Here is a 16958-nt window from a genome sequence, read left to right on the forward strand (position 1 = left end):
TGAGCCACCCAGGTACCCCTCACTCTTAAAACTCCTTACTTCCATGGCCTTCAGCACACAGGCATTTTTTAATATTTCAAATTCTAACTGTTCATTAAGGTAATAAAGCAAAAAAAAAAAAAGGATGTTGTATGACCCAAAATGTGGTCTATCTTTGTAAATGTTCCATGTGAGATTAAGAAAAATACTCTACTGTTGTTGGAAAAGTAGTCTACAGATGTCAGTTAGGCCCAGTCGACTGATGGCGCGGAGTTCAACTACATTCTCACCGACTTTCCGCCTGTCGCATCTGTCAGCTGCGGACGGGGGCACTGGTCTCTAACGGTGCATTTATCACTTGCCCTCGCTGTTGCATCAGCGTTTGCCTCCTGCAGTTCAATGCTCTGTTGATGCGCTGGTTTTAACTGAGCACGTTATGATTCCATATTCTCCCTTCTCTCCTAGCCAATCAATTGTGTTTATATTCTCAATTTCTTTTACCTTCCAGTTTGCAATGTACATTTACAACTAATCTCAGTCCACTATTCGAACACTGCTCTGTCAGGGGTAGTACAGCAATCTTGGAAGAGAATATTCACAATCTCAGCCTCCCATCACTGCTGTCATTCATTTTACTTCTCCATACACTACAAACATTAAAAAATTGTTGCTATTATTTTGAACCAAGTCATCTATTAGGCCAATTATAATTTTTTAAAAAGATTTTAACTCTGTGCTCTTCCTTCGTCAGGGTTCTAACCCATACCACTTCCTTCTCTCTGAGGAACTTTGAGCACTTCTAACACAGGTCTCCTGACAACAATCGTCTTCAGTGTTGCTGACCTTCTTCCTTCACTTCTAAAGGGTAATTTTGCTGGATAGTAGCTTCTTTCAACATCTTAAATATCTATACTCAGTTCTCCCTTGCATGGTTTCTGATGAGAAATCCAATATAACTCTTACCCACATTCCTTAATAGAAAAGGTGTTTTGGGGGGGTACTCGGGCAGCACAATCAGTTGATGACCAACTTTTGATTTTGGCTCAACTGTTGATCTGAGTCGTGAGCTCGAGCCTTGCTTCAGGCTCTGCGCTCAGGAGAGTCTGCCTGGGACTCTCTCTCCTCTCCCTCTGCCCCTCTTGCTTGTGATCGCTCACTATAAAAACAAATAAATCTTAAAAGAGAGAGAGAAAGAGAAGGTATTTTTTCCCCTAGCTTCTTGCAAGGTTTTTGTCCTTGTTTTCTGTGGGTTGAATAGGATACGCTTCGGTTTAGATGTTCTTGTATTTATCATGCTTGTTCTTTTCTACGCTTCTTGGACCTATGATCTGGTTTCCATCATTAATTTGTGGAAAAAAGCCATTACTATTTCAAATATCTCTTCTGTTCTTGTTCTTCTTCTGGGATTCCCATTACACGTATATTATAGCTTCTATAATGGTCCCATAGTTGTTCGATAGTTTTTGTGTTTTGGTGGTGGTATTTTTTTGTTTTGTTTTGTTTTGCATTTCAGCCTGGGAAGTTTTTACCAACACATTTTCAAGCTCACTGATCTTGTTTTTATTCTTCCCCGTTTCCCTAAGAATACTGTATTAAAGAGCGTCTCCAATTCCACAACGATGACACTGGAGCCCTGTCTGATGCAATGATTTGAGAAGGATTGTGTAATCTTGATTCTAAATCTGTTTATACTTAACCTGCGTCCCTGGGCTGGGACCTTCAGAAGTGTTTCTTGGCCCTTTCTTTTCCTCCTCCTATGTGACACAAGAAGGCTATAGGGGCTCAAAGTATAGGAGTAACTGCCCTGGCCCCAGGCTGGGTAAGGCTCTGGTAGTGTAGTTCTCCTCAGAGAGCGGCCCTTTGCCATGAAAAATGCCCCCGGTGTATTTCAAAATAGTTACTTTCCCTTCCCCTGTCTTGCCTGAAACGCAGGGGATCCTGATCTCCATCCTGAGAACCTGATGGGGCTCCTGGGATAAATCCTAGAAAGCGTCGGGCCTCCCCAAGAGAGGGGGCCCTCAGGGGGTTTAACTGTCAAGCCAGTTTACCCTCGGCCTCCAGGAACTCGTCGAAGCTACCAGTTCGCTGGTCCTATCAGTTATGGCTCCAGGAGCTTCTGCCCCAACAAGCTCTCGCCCATGCCTCCATCTGCCTGTCCTTCCAGTCTTCACAGTAGTTTGCTCTGTGACCTCAATTCTCTGATGGAAATAAGAAAAGCCACTGATTTGCAGCCTTTCAGCCTTCTTCGGATTGTGACTTCAGTGTTCTTCACGTGTTGGAGCTGAAACTGGAAGTTGCCAACAAACTCACTTTTAAAAGTCCTTTTCTCTATAAAGCTGGCCTGAAATAACCCTCTCTGAGGAGCCTTCCCAGACTCTCTCTAAGAAATAACCCTCTCTGAGGAGCCTTCCCAGACTCTCTCTAAGAAATGAAAAGCTCCTCCCTGTGCGCTCTGGAGCCTGGTGCAACCACCAGTGTCCCACCCGCCGTCTACCAGCTCTGGCCGCCGGCTGGAGAGCTGCGCTGTGGCTCGGCGCCGGGGTTCGGGCACAGGCTATAAATCAATGTCCACTGACATGAAAGCAAAAGAACAAAACACTGTTTGCTAATTAAAAACAAAGTACTACTTTTATTTGGCTCACGTCTCCATTTATTAGAATTACCACGTTTGGAGAGGCACGAAGCACTTTAAGTTTTACATGACTACAAAGTTATCACAAATCCCAAACTTTTTAGCCACGGATATTTCACTTACTCCGTTTAAAGAAAAAGCTTTCAAAACATCTGAGTTAGCTGGGACACAGAGACCCTGAATATATGGGAACTACAGGTTTTTAAATGCTTGCGCTTCCTGTTCTAACAATGTCTTCTTTAAATGGAATCCAGCATAAAAGGGTTTGAAATGCATAAGGTCATGATGCAAATGCTTTGGAGAGACAGTGAAATGAATCTGTACAACATGGTGAAAGCTGTCGTGCGCACAGAGTTCCGCAAGCGTTCACTGAGCCATCTGCGCCTCCATGGCCTGTGCTGTCCACTCGGGCGCCGTCTGACTGATCTTCTCCAGCAGGTTATTCACTTGGAAACAAAGGGACTGGATCTGTTTGTCCCACGTTGGCAGGGCTTCCCGTGCTACACAGAAGAACAACATACGCCGTTTAACATTACTCCATGAATGCTCAGCAAGTGTAAGTCAAAAGATAAACACAGTAAGACTGATTTTCAAAAATCCATTCCAAAAATCTTGGGTAATGAAATTAAGCTAATCAAGCAATATTAAGGAAAGTACCCAAATTACTGGCACAGAGCACAAAACCAAAACCATATCCGCACAGATCCATGTTATTATTATTCATGAAAACAAAAGAAAACCAACCAAAGCATGTGTCAAAAAACCACCACCGTAAAAGTCTCGCGGAACCCACCAGCAGTTTCTCGAGTCAGAAGATACTGCCACCCAGTGGACAAAGCACATCTCTTTGTCTACTGGACTCTAAGGGATAAATATTTTAATGTATAAACAAAAAAACAGGGGCGCCTGGGTGGCTCAGTCATTAAGCGTCTGCTCAGTGCATGATCCTGGAGTCCTGGGACCGAGCCCTGCCTCGGGCTCCCTGCTGGGCAGGAAGCCTGCTTCTCCCTCTCCCACTCCCCGTTTCTGTTCCCTCTCTTGCTGTCTCTCTGTCAAGTAAATAAAATCTTTAAAACAAAACAAAACAGGGGCGCCTGGGTGGCTCAGTTGGTTAAGCCTCTGCCTTCGGCTCAGGTCATGGTCCCAGGGTCCCGGGATTGAGCCCCGCATCAGGCTGTCTGCTCCGCGGGGAGCCTGCTTCCTCCTCTCTCCCTTTCTACTTGCCTTTCTGCCTACTTGTGATCTCTGTCTGTCAAATAAATAAATAAAATCTTTAAAAAAAATAAAAATAAAAAAATAAAATAAAACAAAACAAAACTTAACATGAAAACACCAGGATTTTCTCCACACCAGCAATATGCAGTTAAAAGGGGAATATTCCACTCAAAACAGTCCCCAAATATACAAAAACAGACACAGAATTTAAAAAACTGAAATAAAAAAATTTTAATGAAGGACATAAAATAACCTGAGCAGAAGAAACGACAGCCTCAGAAAGAAGGATGCAGTATCACAGAGAAAGGAACAGCCCTCCCTGTTCACACATACATTTTTTTAAAATTACGAAGATAATCCCCCCTTTCTTTGTTGTTCTAACAGGACAGGATCATTAGAGTTCCTACGGAGGATGTGACGTCTGAGGACAGCCGAGATGACCTGGGACACCAAGAAGAGTGCAGCGCCGCAGTGGGCCCTGCCGCGGAGCCAGCGCTGCTCCACACGCCGACGGGAACGACAGAACGACAGAACGACAAGACGACAGGATGACAGGAACGACAGGACGACAGAACGACAGAAACGACAGGAATGACAGGAACGACAGGACGACAGGAACGACAGAACGACAGAAACGACAGGAATGACAGGAACGACAGGACGACAGGACGACAAGACGACAGGAACGACAGGACGACAGGAACGACAGGAACGACAGGACGACAGGACGACAGGACGACAGGAACGACAGGAACGACAGGACAGGAACGACAGGAACGACAGAACGACAAGACGACAGGACGACAGGAACGACAGGACGACAGGAACGACAGGACGACAAGACGACAGGAACGACAGGAACGACAGAACGACAAGACGACAGGATGACAGGAACGACAGGAACGACGGGACGACAGGAACGACAGGACGACAGGACGACAGGAACGACAGGAACGACAGAACGACAAGACGACAGGATGACAGGAACGACAGGAACGACAGGACGACAGGAACGACAGGAACGACAAGACGACAGGAATGACAGGAACGACGGGACGACAGGAACGACAGGAACGACAGGACGACAGGACGACAAGACGACAGGACGACAGGAACGACAGGAACGACAGAACGACAAGACGACAGGAACGACAGGAACGACAGGACGACAGGACGACAAGACGACAGGACGACAAGACGACAGGAATGACAGGAACGACGGGACGACAGGAACGACGGGACGACAGGACGACAAGACGACAGGAACGACAGAAACGACAGGAATGACAGGAACGACAGGACGACAGGAACGACAGGAACGACGGGACGACAGGAACGACAGGAACGACGGGACGACAGGAACGACAGGAACGACGGGACGACGGGACGACGGGACGACAGGAACGACGGGACAACAGGAACGACAGGAACGACGGAACGACAGAACGACAGAACGACAGAACGACAGAAGGACAGGAACGACAGAACGACATGACGACAGGAACGACAGAGACAGGACGACAGAATGACAGAACGACAGAATGACAGGAACGACAGGAACGACAGGACGACAGGAACGACAGGAACGACGGGACGACAGGACGACAGAATGACAGAACGACAGAACGACAGGAACGACGGGACGACAGAACGACAGGAACGGAGCCGTAGAGCACCGTGTTGAGAGTGAGCAGTCAGACAACGCACGACCGCGTCTCTACAAAGTATCCAGAACAGGCCCGTCCACAGCGCGCAGATTCGGACAGTGGCTGCGGTGGCCCAGAGAAGGATGGAGGGACGCAACTATTCTCAAGACGCATGAGGCTTCCTCTTGGGAAGACGAAATGTTTGGAACGAGGTGGAGCGGGTGGTTGCACAGCACCGTGAACCCACTAAATGCTCCGAATTGCTCACTTTAATGGTTCACGTCGGGGCGCCTGGGGTGCTCAGTCACTGAGCATCTGCCTTAGGCTCAGGTCAGGTCAGGTTAGACCCCAGGGTGCTGGGATCGATCCCTGCATTCTCCCTCCCCACTCCTCCTGCGTGGGTTCCCTCTCTTGCTGTGTCTCTCTGTCACATAAATAAATAAAATCTTTAATAAATAAATATAAAAATGGTTCCTGTTATATAAATTTCAACTCAGTAAAAAACGTAACAGTGGAGGGACAGGAGATGCTTTTCCAACAGTAAAATTTACTATAAATTTGTTTATTACCATATTGCCACAGATCAGTGGAACCAATCGGATTACAGAAAGAGACCCAAACACGTATGTAGACCATAGTATTTGCCGAAGATCAGAAAGTATGTCTTACCTAATAAATAGTACTTGCAAATCAGCAATCCATCTTTAAAGAAAGATAAACTAGATCATACCTTAAAATTATACACATAAACTTAGACAGATATTTCTGAACCTAAATCAAAATATTTTTAAAATTTTAGAAAAGTAATACTTTTATCCCAAAGTGAATGAGACCTTTTGACAGAACGACAGGACTATAGGAAATTAAAAAGCCATAAAATTAAAAACTGACCTAGTTGTCTGCATAAGAATTTAAAAATGTGTTCATTGTACACAGTGCCTCACATCAGAAACACAACTGGCAGCATTTAATAATTTGGTATTTGTTTGTTTGCTTGCCTTTTCAAAAGATCACCGCCAGTCCGGCTGTACTCCGGCAACGAGGCCAGACAGGAGCCTCGGCACACGTGACGGGGAAGCCCAGGGGGTGGGGGAGGTTTCAGAATGGGCCGGGAGCAGTTAAGACAAGACGACGAGTAAATGGGTTCCAGATGCACCTGGGAGAAAAGCTGAAAGGATTCAGCCCAGAAGAGGGACCAAGGATAAGGAAGGCTGGAGAAGCAAACACGGCAGCTGCTGGCTGCTGGCTGAGGAAGGGACGCAGGGAGGGGAGAGAATGAATTCAGCGTGGGGTGTGCTCATGTGAGATGCTCAACAGACAGGTGGAAAATACCTCGCAACCAGTTACCACCAGTGGGCCCAGGACTCGGAAGAGAATCACACTAGAAAGGCAAACACAAGCACTGTCTGCATAGAGATGGCCAGTGAATCAAGGGCAACAGCAGAGTGAGGAGGGAAAGGCCTGGAGTTCGCCCTTAGCAATATTCCTATTTAAAGGCACAACAGAACCTACAAAGAGGACGGGACCAATACCTGGGAAAGGAGGAGGGAAAGCAGGAGAACGGGTGAGAGAGGAAAGGCGGTGTGGGTGGCGGGGACGGCTCAGGAAGGAGAGATGACCAAGGTTACTCGAGACGCCGAACATCAAGATGAAAATATCCTTATTAAAACTGGAGAGACCCAAGTTTAAATATTGGCAGAAAGAAGCCAACAGAGCAAGAAAGAATGAAAACAAACGAAATAACTGCTAAGCTCCAGTTCCTAAGAAGCTGGTTTGAGAGGGACGGACTCCAGTCAGAGAAGGGGCCGAAGCACAAGAGCTGGAAAGGGAGACAGGAACCATGTCCCATATAACACGAAGGAAGAAAAGACATGATCACACGGTATTTAAAATTCATACGTTTTATAAATATGATCAAAAAGTTCACTCAATTTCACACTGGTAGATTTTTTTCCCTGTGAAACAGGAAACAAGGTTTGCTGCCGAGAGTAAAGGAGGAAAAAAGTCCAAGATTTACGAAAACTGAAATCTGAAATCCCCACTGCAGGGTAGGAAAAATAAAATGTGTCAAGAGTCCCAGGTACTCGGAAGGCCTGGGTGGCTCAGTGGGTTGAGCAGCTGCCCTCAGCTCAGGTCATGATCCCAGTGTCCCCATGATCCCAGTGTCCTCGGATCGAGTCCCACATCGGGCTCCTTGCTCGGCAGGGAGCCTGCTTCTCCCTCTGCCTCTGTCTGCCTCTCTGTCTGCCTGTGCTTGCGCTCTGTATCTCTCTCTAACAAATAAATAAAAATCTTTAAAAAAAAAGAGTCCCAGGTACTGTTGAGAACCCACGACCTTGAATTTGCAGTGGTCATCAATCTGTCTGCTGTTCTAACTCCCCTCTGGCAACATCAGTTAGCTACTCGAGCACAGGAATGAAAAAGATGGAGAATGGGTTCGTTCCAGGCGAAGTTTTCCTGGACAGCCGGAACGAAAAGTTAACAGGCAAGTCATCCAGGGCACCTGTGAGTGATCAGGACGCCTGGTGGCTGAGTTGGCTGAGCGACCGGCTCCTGGCTTCAACTCAGGTCATGATCTGAGCCCTGTCCCGGGCTCTGCACTCTGCGTGGAGCCTGCTGGAGAATCTCTCTCTCTCCCTTTGCTCCTCCCCTGTGCACTCTCACTCCCTCTAAAATAAAAATAAATAAAACCTTAAAAAAAGAAAGAAAGATTGGGCGCCTGGGTGGCTCAGTGGGTTAAGCCGCTGCCTTCGGCTCAGGTCATGATCTCAGGGTCCTGGGATCAAGCCCCGCATCGGGCTCTCTGCTCAGCGGGGAGCCTGCTTCCTCCTCTCTCTCTCTGCCTGCCTCTCTGCTCTCTGCCTACTTGTGATCTCTGTCAAATAAATAAATAAAATCTTAAAAAAAAAAAAAAAAAAGAAAGAAAGAAAGATATAATGAATCGTGGATGCCAAGCCAGAGAGGAAGAGGAGTGAAGCGAAAAAGGGCCTGACCAGGAGAAAGAAAACGGGAATGGACGGAGGCTGCGAAGCGGTCAGGAAGAGCTGAACTTCAGGGGCTCGGACTGCTAGAAAGACAGGAAGTACGGTGAGAACGGGCTATCTCAAAATCAAATCTTAACAAGTAGCATGGGGCCAGGCACAGAAGCTCCGTGGTGGCAAGGAGGTAGAAAGCGGGGCTGAGGAGGTAACAGCCGTGAGTCAGGGGATGGACCGAGCTGCCCCGTGAGCCTCAGGCGCCGCGGGAGGGAGACGCGCGAGCACCCTCGGGCGGGCCCACGGTGCGCCGCGTGAGGAGTAGGAGGGTGCACTGGTTCTGGTTTCAGATGCTTCCAGAGCATTAAAATGCAGCATTAGGTAGATTCATAGATGTAAGTTCATAAAAATTATTTCTAATTATTTCTCTAGGAAGTAAGGGAAGTAAGTTCATCCAGTAGTAATACACTAGGTCAAAGGAAATTGTTCAATAGGGCTAAACCTAAGTACACAAGAGTCTCCTGCCACTTTATTATGACAGAAATAAGCAAAACCTCTTACTTTCAAAATGAACTATTCCATCAATCTGATCAATAAATCCATTCATACGTCCTTCTGTTATCATTTGTGATGCTATTTTTTCTGCCTGTTAAAAAAAAAAGAAACCATAAACTCTTGTAAACTTTATCATATCTAACAGTTCCTCACATGTAAGAGAACTGAAATCTCTCGGTTTAGCTTCCCACAGACGTTCTCTGTTCATGTGCTATTCATCACAAGACTCACCTTGTAAATCTGCCTCGTTTGTCCCCCAGTCCTTCCGATACAACCCATTACTTTACGTTAGCTGGGATCTGTTTTACTTGTGAGACTTTGGACAAGAGCCTAACACTCTTACCAATTTCTTCCTCTGCTTAAAATCAAATTAACAATTTTTCTTCTCACGGAGATCCATACCTCAAAAAAGCCTACACAAACTAGTTTTTCTTTTTACTTCATTTAAATTTGCAGTGTTTATCACCTAGAAAATTCTTTAAGAAAGTAGTATTTTTGAAGAAAGTAATATTTTGAAGGAGGAATGATGTTCAAATTTAAAAGGGAATTAAAAAGGGGCACCAGGCATGGGACTCTTGATCTCAGGACTGTGAGTTTGAGCCCCACACTGGGTGTAGTGATTACTTAAAAAACTAAGCTCTTTAAAAAAAAAAAAAAAAACAAAAACTAAATATATAGATAGATAAATAAAAACTAAAAGGATTTTAAAGACAATTAAGGGGGGGCCTGGGTGGCTGAGTCGGTTAAGTATCAGGCCATGATCTCTGGGTCCTGGGATCTAGTCCCACATAAGGCTCCCTGCTCTCTCTCTCACTCTGCCTCTGTGCTTTCCCTCTCTCTCTCAAATAAATACAGTCTTTAAAAAAAAAAAAAAAAAGGCATCAAACGGAATCAAAAGGTCCTCTACCTAGTTCCTAAGGACATGTTTCATGTTTACTATGTGTAAGCAAACTGGCTTATGATTTGGTCATTTTAGTAATTCTGACCATGTTCACAATCAACCCTAAACAACTGTACTATCATTTATTGTTAAATAATTAGTGTCAGCCTAAAAAGAAAGTATCTTTTAATGGGAACTTAAGCTTTGGTTCGCAAATGGTTCCACTTCCTATACTATGCACTGAGTGTGTACAAGTACAGTAACTGTGTTAGGAAATTCTAAATTCATATTTCACCAACAGATAAAAGGGGACACGATCTATTACTACATGATTTAAGATATGCAAGTTAGGTAAAAGTAAGTGGATTGCTTACTTCTACTCTTATTTAAAATTAAGAGAATTTTTTTAAACGATACCTGAAGTGCCCTCTAAATAGTCTTGGTACTTTGTTGGTATTTGTACAGAGCCAACCAAACCTTTATCATGACTAAAAATGAAATTAATTTCCTACTAACTCAGTCAATTAAGATAAATCAAGCATAAAAGTTACAACAGAATAGCCTAGAGAATGACCACAGTTATTCTTTCAAAGAGGTAAAATATTTAACCTTTGAGTCAACTAGAGCGGAAAAAGAAGTAAGGCATGTAACAAAATCTCAAGTTCATCAGAAATCAGAAAACACCATGAAGTGCACTGAAACAGACACTAAACACTCTCATAAAACAGGTATCATAACCTGGAACCCCTTAAATTTTAGTGACCTAAAATTCTAGGTCACTTTATCATAAAATACAGTTTAAAAAAAAGCAAAAAAGTAGAACAATTCCATTACATTACTACTTTAACATTCAAATAATTTACTTCCATTTTCCTGAGGCTTTTTATGTGTATTTTTATTGTAGTTGCCAATATTTATCGATTACATGTTGTAGTTTAGTCTAACTTCTTTTTTATAAATTGGAAATAAGAAAATACCTTAGCTGCAGGGATCTCTAAAAGAGCTCCAAGTTCTTCAAAGGTGATATTATTATATAATTTGCTTGCAGACAACAAATTATGTTCAATAACAGCTCTGTCCAAGATGCTAGAACCTTAAATAAATATAAATAAGACCGTTACAAGCTTGAAACTTGTTTTACACTTTTTTCTACAAAGGATTTATTTATTTGTTTGAGAGAGAGAGTGAGTGGGAGGGAAGTGGCAGAGGCAGGACAGGGAATCTCCGACAGCCCCCACGCTGAGCCCGACACGGGGCTCAGTCTCAACCTGATCCATCACACCGTACGGTCACCATCAATCAGACGTTCAACCGTAGGACCCAGGTGCCCCTTGTTTTACACTTTTGTTTTTTTTAGAAGATTTTGTTTATTTGACATGGCCGAATACTATTCCTCTGTGTGTGTGCGTGTGTGTGTACAAACCTCCTCTTTATCCATTCATCAGTCAATAGACATTTGGGCTCTTTCCATGATTTGGCTCTTGCAGGCAATGCTGCTACAAACATCGAGGTACACGTATTTCTTTGAATCAGTATTTTTGTATCCTTCGGGTAAATACCTAGTAGGGCAACTCCTGTATTGTAGGTTAGTTCTATTTTTAACTTTTTGAGGCACCTCAACACTGTGTTCCAGAGTGGCTACATGGGTTTGCGTTCCCACCAGAAGCACATCCTCGCCAACATCTGTTGTTTCCTGACTTGTTGATTTTAGCCATTCTGACAGGTGTGAGGTGGTATCTCACTGTGGTTTTGATTTGTATTTCCCTGATGCTGAGTGATGTGGACCATCTTTTCATGTGTCTATTGGCCATCTAGATGTCTTCTTTGGAAAAATGTCACCCCTTTTTAAACTGGATTATTTGTTTTTTGGATGCTGAATTTTAGAAGTTCTTTATATATTTTGAATATTAACCCTTAACAGATATCACCTATAATATTGTACTAGTTTAAGACGTACAACATGATTTAATATACGTATACACTGTAAAATGATTACCACAATAAATTTAACCAACACCCATCACCTCACGTTTTGTTTTGTTTTGTTTTTGTGGTAAGAACTTTTAAGATCTACTCTCTTAGCAACTCTCAAATATAAAAACGTAAATAAATGGGAAAATAGGAAAACTTAATACTTTTCAGATGGCAATAATCCCCAAGTTGATTTATGGACTCAGGGCTCTTGGCAGACACTAACAAACTGATTTTACTATTCATTCTGTTGGGACTCAGAGGAGCCAAAACAATCTTGAGAGGAAAAACAGTTGGAGGACTCATACATCCCAATTTCAAAACTTGCTATAAAGATAACCAAGACAGTGTGGTACTGGCATAGGGATAGGAATACAGAATGGAGTAGAACTGAGACTCCAGAGGTAAATTCGCACATTTATGGTCAACTGATTATCAACAAGGGTCCCAGGATAATTTAATGGGGAACTCACAGTCTCTTCAACAGTTATGAGGACAACTGGGTATCTGCATGCAAAAAAATAAAGGTGGACCTTGATCTTACACCATATACAAAATGAACTCAAATGAATCAAATGTCTACACGTACAAGCTGTAACTACAAAACATACAGACGAAAACAGAGCAAGTCTTCACAACACTGGATTAGGCAACAACTTCTCAGTACAAAGTACAGGCAACAAAAAGCAGAAAGAAATACACTGGATTCGATCAAAATTAAAGACTTTTTTAATGTCTCAAAGGAAACCATCAGAAAGTGAAGAAAAAACACACGGAATGGGAGAAAGTATTGGCAAATCATCTGGTAATGATCAGGTCTAGAATATATAAAGAATTCCTACAATTCAGTAATAAAAGGACAAATAACCCAGCTTAAAAACTGAAAAGGATCCAAACAAACTTTTCTCTAAAGATATACAAACAGCCAATAAGTACATGAAAAGCTGTTTGGGGAAAGGCAAATCAAAGCGATGTGACGCCAACTTCATACACACGAGGATGTCCAAGTCAAAAGACGGATAACAAACGTTGGAGAAAATACGGAGAAATCAGAACCTGCACACACAGCGGACAGGAATGCAGAAAGGAGCAGCTGCTTTTGAAAACAGTCTGGCAACTTTTCAAAGGACTAACCACCAAGTTATCACATGTCCCCGTCATTCCACTCCTAGGTGAATACCGAGAAGAATTAAAAACCTGTGTTCATACAATTTTTACAAGGAAGATGGTGGAGGAATAGGAGACCATAATTTCATCTGGTCCCAAGACTTCAGCTAAATAGCTACCAAATCATTCTGAGCAACTGTGAACTCAGCTGGAAAGCTAAGAAAAGAGTAGCTGCAACTCTACAAATAGAAAAGTGACCACCTCCTGCAAAGTAGATGCTGCAAAGAAGCGAATCAAGGTACTACATGGGAGGACAGACCATGGCGGGGAAAGGGCTGGGGTGGGAGCCTCTGCGTACCAGCTACCACAACTGATACAGAACAGTGGAGCACAAAACCAGAACTATCAGAAGTCGGATCCAAAGCCACAGAAATGCTGAAAGAGAAAACCAAAATGGTGGCATCACAATTCCAGACTTCAAGCTCTATTACAAAGCTGTCATCACCAAGACAGCATGGTACTGGCACAAAAACAGACACATAGATCAGTGGAACAGAATAGAGAGCCCAGAAATAGACCCTCAACTCTATGGTCAACTAATCTTCGACAAAGCAGGAAAGAATGTCCAATGGAAAAAAGACAGTGTCTTCAACAGATGGTATTGGGAAAACTGGACAGCCACATGCAGAAGAATGAAATTGGGCCACTTCCTTACACCATACACAAAAATAGACTCAAAATGGATCAAAGACCTCAATGTGAGAAAGGAATCCATCAAAATCCTAGAGGAGAAAACAGGTAGCAACTTCTTTGACCTCGGCTACAGCAAGTTTTTTTTTTTTAAAGATTTTATTTATTTGTCAGGGAGAGAGAGAGAGAGAGCACAGGCCTACAGAATGGCAGGCAGAGGCAGAGGGAGAAGCAGGCTCCCTGCTGAGGGACTCAATCCCAGGACACTGGGATCATGACCTGAGCCAAAGGCAGCCGCTTAACCAACTGAGCCACCCAGGCGTCACTTTTTTTTTTTAAAGATTTTATTTATTTGACAGAGAGAGAGATCACAAGTAGGCAGAGAGGCAGGTAGAGAGAGAGGGGGAAGCGGGCTCCCTGCTGAGCAGAGAGCCTGACTCCGGGCTCAATCCCAGGACCCTGAGATCATGACCTGAGTTGAAGGCAGAGGCTTAACCCACTGAGCCACCCAGGTGCCCACTAGAGCAGCTTCTTGCTGGACACATCTCCAAAGGCAAGGGAAACAAAGACAAAAATGAACAACTAGGACTTCATCAAGACAAAACGTTTTTGCACAGCAAAGGAAACAGTCAACAAAACCAAAAGACAACCAACAGAAATAGAGAAGATATTTGCAAATGACTTATCAGATAAAGGGCTAGTATCTAAAATCTATGAAGAATTTATCAAACTCAACACCCAAAGAATAAATAATCCAATCAAGAAATGGGCAGAAGACATGAACAGACATTTCTCCAACGAACACATCCAAATGGCCAACAGACACATGAAAAAATACTCCACATCACACTGGTCAGAAGTAAACAATGTGTGTTGGCAAGGATGCGGAGAAAGGGGAACCTCCTACACTGTTGGTGGGAATGCAAGCTGGTGCAGCCACTCTGGAAGACAGCATGGAGGTTCCTCAAAAAGTTGAAAATAGAGCTACCCTACAACCCAGCAATCGCACTACTGGGTATTTACCCCAAAGATACAAACGTAGTGATCTGAAGGAGCATCTGCATCCCAATGTTTATAGCAACAATGTCCATAATAGCCAAACTGTGGAAAGAGCCTAGAAGTCCATTGACAGATGAATGGATAAAGAAGATGTGACATATGTATACAATGGAATATTACATAGTCGTCAAAAGCATGAAATCTTGCCATTTGCAACGATGTGGCTAGAACTAGAGGGTATTATGCTAAGTGAAATAAGTCAAGAAGAGAAACATAATTATCATATGATCTCACTCATATGTGGAATTTAAGAAACAAAGCAGAGGATCATAGGGAAAGAGAAGAAAAAATAAAAGATGAAACCAGGGAGGGAGACAAACCATAAGAGACTCTTAATCACAGGAAACAAACTGAGGGCTCCTGGAGGCAAGGCAGATGAAGGGATAGGGTAACTGGGTGTTGGACATTAAGGAGGTTATGTGATGTAATAAGCACTGGGTAAAGACTGATGAATCACAGACCTGTACTTCTGAAACCAGTAATACGTTATACGTTAATTAACTGAATTAAAATAGAAAAAGTTTACATGAATATTCATAGAAGCATTATCAGTAACCCAAAGTGAAAATAATCTAAATGTCCATCAATTGATGAGGAAATAAAATGCAGTATATTCACATATAGAGTATTATTTGGCAATAAAAAGGAATAAAGTATTGATAAATGCTACAACATGGATAAACACTTTGCCAAGTGAAAAGGCTATATATTGCGTGATTCCATTTATATGAAATGCCCACCACAGACAAATCTAGTGAGCAGAAAGCAGATTAGCAATAATATTACACAGCTTTAAGAATACAAAAAATGAATTATAATTTAAAAAATTACATCTCAAGATTGCTAAGGGTTATAATGCCAATCAACAAAAATGTCCAGAAGGGATAAATAAGAAAAATAGTAAGGCCTAAAATGGGAGAAAACAACGGAACATCTGTCCCCTTTTTATAGTCCTATGGGAGAGATTTGAGGATTATTTGCATCCTCAGAGGTCCAAGGAAGCATCCTTTTTAGAAAGAACCTTTTCACTTTTTTTTTTCATGCCAGAAAGTTCAAAGTCAAATGTGAAGTTTGACTATATCACTTCTGGGAACTTTTTCTTTTTAACTATCTTTTCCAACTTGTTAGACATCTCAGAATGTTAGCTGCTCAGAATACATGGAAAAGAATTTAAAAGTAACAACAATCAGGGGCGCCTGGGTGGCTCAGTGGGTTAAAGCCTCTGACTTCGGCTCAGGTCATGACCTCAGGGTCCTGGGATCGAGCCCCACATCAAGCTCTCTGCTCAGCGGGAAGCCTGCTTCCTCCTCTGTCTCTCCTGCCTCTCTGCCTACTTGTGATCTCTCCGTCTGTCGAACAAATAAATAAAAAATCTTAAAAAAAAAGAAAAAAAAAAGTAACAACAATCAAAACACATACATACACACTATTTATAGGTGGGCTGCAAATTTAATAAGCTTTCTAGCAGTCAAGATAAGAAAAACCAACCAACTCAGAGTATATATATTTTTTAAGATTTTTATTTATTTATTTGCACAGACATCACAAACAGGCAGAAAGGCAGGCGGGGTGGGGGGAGCAGGTGCCCCGCTGAGCAGAGAGCCCGATGTGGGGCTCGATTCCAGGACCCCGGGATCATGACCTGAGCAGAAGGCAGAGGCTCTAGCCCAATGAGCCACCCAGGCACCCCCAGAGTGTATTTAACTAAAATTAAAAAAAAAAAAACAAAAACCAACAAAAAAAACTGTTCAGGAGAATCACAACTGCAAGACTGTGAAGAACTTTTCCTGAGGACTGCATCACGAATATCCTATAGAAAAAATACCTCCTTTAGACAGAATGATGAAAATCAACTAGTTTGCTTCTTAAAATATAAATTAAATGAAAAACTCAACAGGCGGTCACTGTAATCCCTTCAGTGATCTGGTCTAACTCAGGACAGTAAGACCGGGTGAAGTGTATACCTTTCAGCAAACCCCCTGCCTACATGACCTTTTATAGCTGAATTCTCTTTGATATACGATGATGTTGAATCCAAGGAACTAAGTCTAACAGAGCTGCGTTTATCTTGACTTTTTTCATGTTTCTGACGCTCTGTTTATATTTTTATTATTACGTATGTTATTGTTTTCGGTTACTTTAAAACCTCTGTAGACAAACATATATAAAGTGACTGATGTTACAAACAAGCAACTATTAGGGCGCCTGGGTGGCTCAGTGGGTTAAGCCGCTGCCTTCGGCTCAGGTCA

At 42.9% G+C, this 16958-nt stretch overlaps 1 protein-coding gene across 3 annotated transcripts in view; it reads right to left on the minus strand.

Moving 5' to 3' along the window:
* Positions 1 to 2606: 2606 nt before the first annotated feature.
* Positions 2607 to 16958, minus strand: part of COPS4 (COP9 signalosome subunit 4) — a 39958-nt gene continuing 25606 nt past the window's right edge. For 2 of the 3 annotated variants that reach the window (XM_082726505.1, XM_082726506.1), the window contains 3 exons: positions 10860 to 10975; positions 9009 to 9093; positions 2607 to 3111 (listed from right to left, as the gene is read on the minus strand). In XM_082726505.1, coding sequence (XP_082582631.1) covers positions 2978 to 3111; positions 9009 to 9093; positions 10860 to 10975 — 335 coding nt within the window. In that variant the 3' untranslated portion in view covers positions 2607 to 2977. The remainder of the gene's footprint in view (positions 3112 to 9008; positions 9094 to 10859; positions 10976 to 16958) is intronic. The other variant, XM_082726507.1, reaches the window with a different exon arrangement.

Source organism: Mustela nivalis (assembly GCF_964662115.1).
Source record: "Mustela nivalis genome assembly, chromosome: 4".
NCBI lineage: Eukaryota > Metazoa > Chordata > Mammalia > Carnivora > Mustelidae > Mustela > Mustela nivalis.